Source organism: Myxine glutinosa, chromosome 14 (genome assembly GCF_964187855.1).
Source record: "Myxine glutinosa chromosome 14, kmMyxGlut1.1, whole genome shotgun sequence".
NCBI classification, from domain to species: domain Eukaryota; kingdom Metazoa; phylum Chordata; class Myxini; order Myxiniformes; family Myxinidae; genus Myxine; species Myxine glutinosa.
In genome coordinates, this window is record NC_136274.1 from 35,671,499 (window position 1) to 35,676,426 (window position 4,928).

Sequence of the window (4,928 nt, forward strand, 5' to 3'; positions counted from 1 at the left end):
ACTGCTGTAAACTGCTGCGCCCACTTATGCTCAACTTGCACTCCCACGCCGCTCGTTGGCTCCTCCTCCACAGATTTTACTCCGCCCACTTCTGCTCAACTTGCACTCCCACGCCGCTCGTTGGCTCCTCCTCCACAGATTTTACTCCGCCCACTTCTGCTCAACTTGCACTCCTTCGCCGTTCGTTGGCTCCTCCTCCAATGATTTCACTCCGCCCACGGTGCTCTCGGCTTTGCACGCCCACGCGATCCCGGGATCATTCCCCAGGATCCAGATTTGCTCAGGATCATCTGGACCGAGCCGTCATCGGTGGTTCATGTTGCATCGGCATCGCATGCAACGCGCACTTCGCATAGTCTTCTGGAATTACAACCGACTTTCGTCAACGCACGTACGCCGCCGACGTTTTAAAAATTCGAAATCACGGATTCCCCCGCCCACTTGCCTCCATACTTCCCGCCCTCTGACTCATGCTCCGCCTACCCGTCTCCCACTTCACCGCCCACTCCACCCTCCTCGCGCAATCACAGAGCCCCGGTCTCGGCTCTGGCAGCCGCCGATAAAGCACTGACTGCATCGTCAACCACAGCAAGGCAGATAAACAGGGAACACGATGTATTTCATAACTGGATTGCCTTTCGGCAAGGGCGAGCAGTTGGATCGAAAACAATTAAAGGAAAAATAAAACTTTACCCTTACCTGTAACGTTGGGAATCGGCGCTGTGCGCACACCTAAACAGGTGAAACTTACATACCCACACTGTACAACAGAATGACCCGACACGGTGAGTCACAAGTCCCAGGACACCGTTTTAGCTGTTCATACCATGTATTATACCTGGTGGTGGCCTCATGGTTAGGGTGATGGGCTTGGGATCCTGAGGTCCTGAGTTCGTAATCCTGTTGAATTAATTCCTGGTGGGGATGACTCAGCCTGCTTACCATCCTTCCGAGGTCGGCGAAATGAGTACCAGATAAGTGGTTATAGAGAGGCATTGCATAACAGAAAAATGATGCAACTACCACCATGTATTTATAGTTTTTTTTATTTATTCAGATAATACAAATAATACATTAAACCAAGATGGCAGACACCAGTCCATTTACAGTGGAAGAGAGGCTGGTAGCAGTGGTGTGGTGCCACCAGAGGAGAAACACAAACAAGACGATGAAACAGGTGAGACACGGTTTCGGAAACTTCGAGGAGCGTTTTGGAAAGACAGCACCGTCAAAATCAAATCTTCATCTTTGGGAAAAAAGGAATTTCAGACTGGAAGTGTACTCGATAGCAAGCGCAGCGGACGACCAAAAATTCGTGACTTAGGAATTCAAAACATTGAAACATCCATTCTCAGATCTCCGAGAAAATCATAAAGGAAACGTTCTGCAGAGTTGGGTGTTTCACATTCATCGTTACGTCACACGATGAAAGAAGCAACTGGTGCATACCTCCGTCAGCCTAAACAGTTTATGATTTGTATCCCACTGGTCGGCTGGATCTGCATCCGGATCTTCACCAAAATTTAATCATTTAGTCCTTATCACAAACCAAGCCTGGTGTTGCCTTAGCGGTTAGGGTGCTGGCTTGGGATCCTCGGATCCTGGGTGCGAATCCCGGTCGATCGCTGAGTTAATGCCAGGGGGGTTGACTCAGCCTGTCATCCTTCTGAGATCGGCAAATTGAGTACCAGTTCACTGTTAATTCCCTGTGTGTCACAAGTGGCAACTAACAGGGTTGACGGCAGGAAGGGCCATAAAACATTGTTTCAAAAAGGGGACCATGGTGCCCAAAAAAGGCCAACCCCTGCTCTGTGGGGAAAAATGGCCTCTAAAGGTGGTCTCTCTCTCTCTCTCTCTCTCTCTCTCTCTCTCTCTCTCTCTCTCTCTCATCACAAACCCAACCTGTCCACCAAGTTTTGTCCGAATCCATCCATAACCTTTTTTGAGATATCCTGCTCAAAACTAAACAAATAGGGATGGAAGCATGACCGGCAACAAGTGGAACTTCCCCGCAGTCACAGATATTTCCACTTTGTGTTTCTCTCTTGACTACCAGAGCATACCTGTATCTATGTATACCTCTCTTGACAATACCTGTGTGTGGTACTGATAATGAGTTCCCTTTACAAGGAACTTCACGCAAGAGGGCATTAGGCCAGTCAAGCTTGTGCAATGGTTGCCATCCTGGATGGTTGTCTGTCCGTGCTCCATCATTTTTAACGCTTAGTGTCGAGCAAGTAAGCAGCACGTACAGAGCTTTTTAAGTCTTTGGAATGACTAGGCAGGGGTTCGAACCACCGACATCTCAGACTCAGAACAAACGGTTTAAACATGACTCCACCGCATCCAATAATTCCAGTAGGTCTCATTCATAATGCAGACACCTTTTTTTCCTGGAAGAGTCCAACAGGGCCCCACCATTTTTTTCCTGAAAGAGTCCACCCGAGGGCCCCACCATTTTTTCCTGGAAGAGTCCACCCGAGGGCCCCACCATTTTTTCCTGGAAGAGTCCACCTGAGGGCCCCACCATTTTTTTCCTGGAAGGGTCCACCTGAGGGCCCCAACATTTTTTCCTGGAAGAGTCCACCTGAGTGACCCACCATGTTTTCCTGGAAGCGTCCACCAAAGGGCACCACCATCATCCCAGAGCTTTGTTGTCCCAGGATCGCACACGGTAAAACAATGCATTATACCGGAGACCTTTCCAAGATGATGAAAACGAACACCGTGGAATCTTTAATGTCCACCAACGGGGCCACGGACCTTGGTGGATACTAATTAGCACCGACGCCCCATCACGATTATGGTAGATTGATGAAGATGAGGCTTATATAAAGAGGGATTCGTTAAGCCCGATATTCAATACCAGTCACAGGACGATAAAACCTAGACCAGGCCACCATATCAAGCGGACATGAAAGTTTTAACAAAGCAGAACGCACTTGTTCCGGGGATTTTTGCGTCGTAGAAGACAGGTGGTTGCATTAGCCAGCTTGACAATGTCTTCCAGAATTGTGTACACAGCGAAGGCCATCAGAAAAGATTTGATATTGGGGGACCGAGACCGAAATTTAAATTAACAAGGCAATCAACAAAGTTGACAAAAAAATTCCACTTCAACTTTCCACCCTGAATAAAGGCTCCAAGCCATTTATTATGGGTCACAAAATACTTGGAATGAAGTCCGTTTTCAACATAGATAATGAAAAGTCTCCGGGTGTACGAGAAGCACAGAGCAGCCTCATAGTGCACGATTGAGCGAGCTATGCTCCCCAATATGGGATACCAAATTTGGTTCGACTACGAGTGCGGTTTTCCCGGACTGCCGTGCCGTCACATACAGGGCCATGTCTTTGGCGTGACCCTGCCGGCAGGTTTCCGCAAGCAGTAATTCCAGCGCCAACTTTCCGCCGGCGCTGGAAAACACCATCCCGGGAGTGCAGCACTCGGAGGCCGGGGCGAGAGAGTATAGATGCGGTGAAAGTCGACGGAGCTCCAAAATGTAAAAGCGTCCCACCAATTCAGCCGCCAACATGATCATCACAACCAGGACCAAAAAGGTGAGCGCCTTTAGGTGCCGATTTGGATGCACGACGGCGTAAAGTGGGGCGTACAACAAGTAAGCTCCCATCAGGCCCAGGCCCAACCACTCGAGATGTCGTGCCGGCTCCGGGTGCAAGTATCCTTGGAGGCGCTCGGGGTGGTAGAGCTTGAGGTAGAGGGCACGCTGAGCGGCGCGTCGAGTCAAAATGTGATGCAAGACGGGGAAGAAGTCACCCTGCGGGACAGCATCGTCCTCGAGGAGCACGACATTCCGAGGATGGAGGTTTAGGCCCCAACGAAGACAAAACACGTAGTCCTGTTTCTCCTTCTCAAACACGTTACCGGCTCGCTCCGACTCCGCGGATGCCATTTCATCGTCCAGCCTAGAGATGCAAAAGAAGAAGTTAGAAGACATTGTTCATCATTTTGAAATTCGAGAAAGCGAGCCATCGCCAGCATCCCGGGCGAAATCCTGTTCTGACCTACAGAGGGCACCGCATCAGCAGCACAGCTGCGCCCCCTGCACAAAGGGTTATCTTGATCTGCAAGACCATCAACATTATCTGTGCAATAGCAAAGGGAAACAATCAGAACAAAATAACAGTATTTTCATCCCAATTTCCTTCTCTAACCTGCTGAAGACCTTTGCCAGAGGAGCAAGATCCAGCGCCTCAGTGTGCGACCGAGGTCGAGGGTCTACGTTGCAGATGGCAAGGTGGTGCTGGCGGCATGGGGAGCCACACTCGGTGAGGAGGTGGTGGAGTGCAGTGACCACCCGGGTCAGATAGTGCTCCCGCCTTCCGATGGTCACGACAACGATGGCGAGATCGACACCGGGAGCCTTCGGACTCGTCGTCTCGGGTCGAGCCCGAAGAGCACGCTCCTCGTAGTCCTCGACCCTGGGTACACCTTCTTCAAGGTATTCCGAGACGCCGACGTTTACATCTCCTTCCTCGACCCCAAACGGGTCTTTCTTCCGGTGGCCGATGTGCACCTCACTCCGTCTGCGATCCTCCCCCGCCGTCCTCCCGTCCCGACGATCCTCCCCCGCCGTCCTCCCGTCCCGACGATCCTCCCCCGCCGTCCTCATGTACCGACGAGCCCACGCGCTCTCCACGGACGCTCGTTCGCTCGCTTCCGCGTTTAAAAGGTGCTCCCGTTCGTTTCGGCTCACGTAGTATGAATATGGAAGGTGACGGCAGGCGAGCGGAAGAATTATGAAGAGGACGAACAGTCCCATCGTCACGATGATTCCCACGTCCGTTCTCCATAGCCAATGGAGGTACTTGAGCACGCACCTGGACCAACGACCCTCCGACATCGCGACAACACCGCCGCGCCCGGGAAGGGGAAGGAAACGGCCAATAATGTCATGGGTCGTTGTC

The 4,928-nt window shown here is 51.3% G+C and overlaps 1 protein-coding gene across 1 annotated transcript; it reads right to left on the reverse strand.

Moving 5' to 3' along the window:
* Positions 1–1,030: 1,030 nt before the first annotated feature.
* PGAP4 (post-GPI attachment to proteins GalNAc transferase 4) lies at positions 1,031–4,928 on the reverse strand. The gene is made up of 2 exons (XM_068135553.2): positions 4,176–4,928; positions 1,031–3,926 (listed from the first exon to the last, which is right to left on the reverse strand). Exons 1-2 carry the CDS (start codon positions 4,862–4,864, stop codon positions 3,242–3,244), a joined length of 1,374 nt encoding a protein of 457 aa, XP_067991654.2. The 5' UTR covers positions 4,865–4,928; the 3' UTR covers positions 1,031–3,241.

Bases quoted from the DNA above. Each gene is read 5' to 3' on its own strand.
- PGAP4 (XM_068135553.2), bottom strand. From the start codon at position 4,864: ATGTCGGAGGGTCGTTGGTCCAGGTGCGTGCTCAAGTACCTCCATTGG. The intron at 3,927-4,175 runs GTTAGAGAAGGA...TTGCATCTCTAG, and splicing joins CTGGCAAAGGTCTTCAGCAG to GCTGGACGATGAAATGGCAT.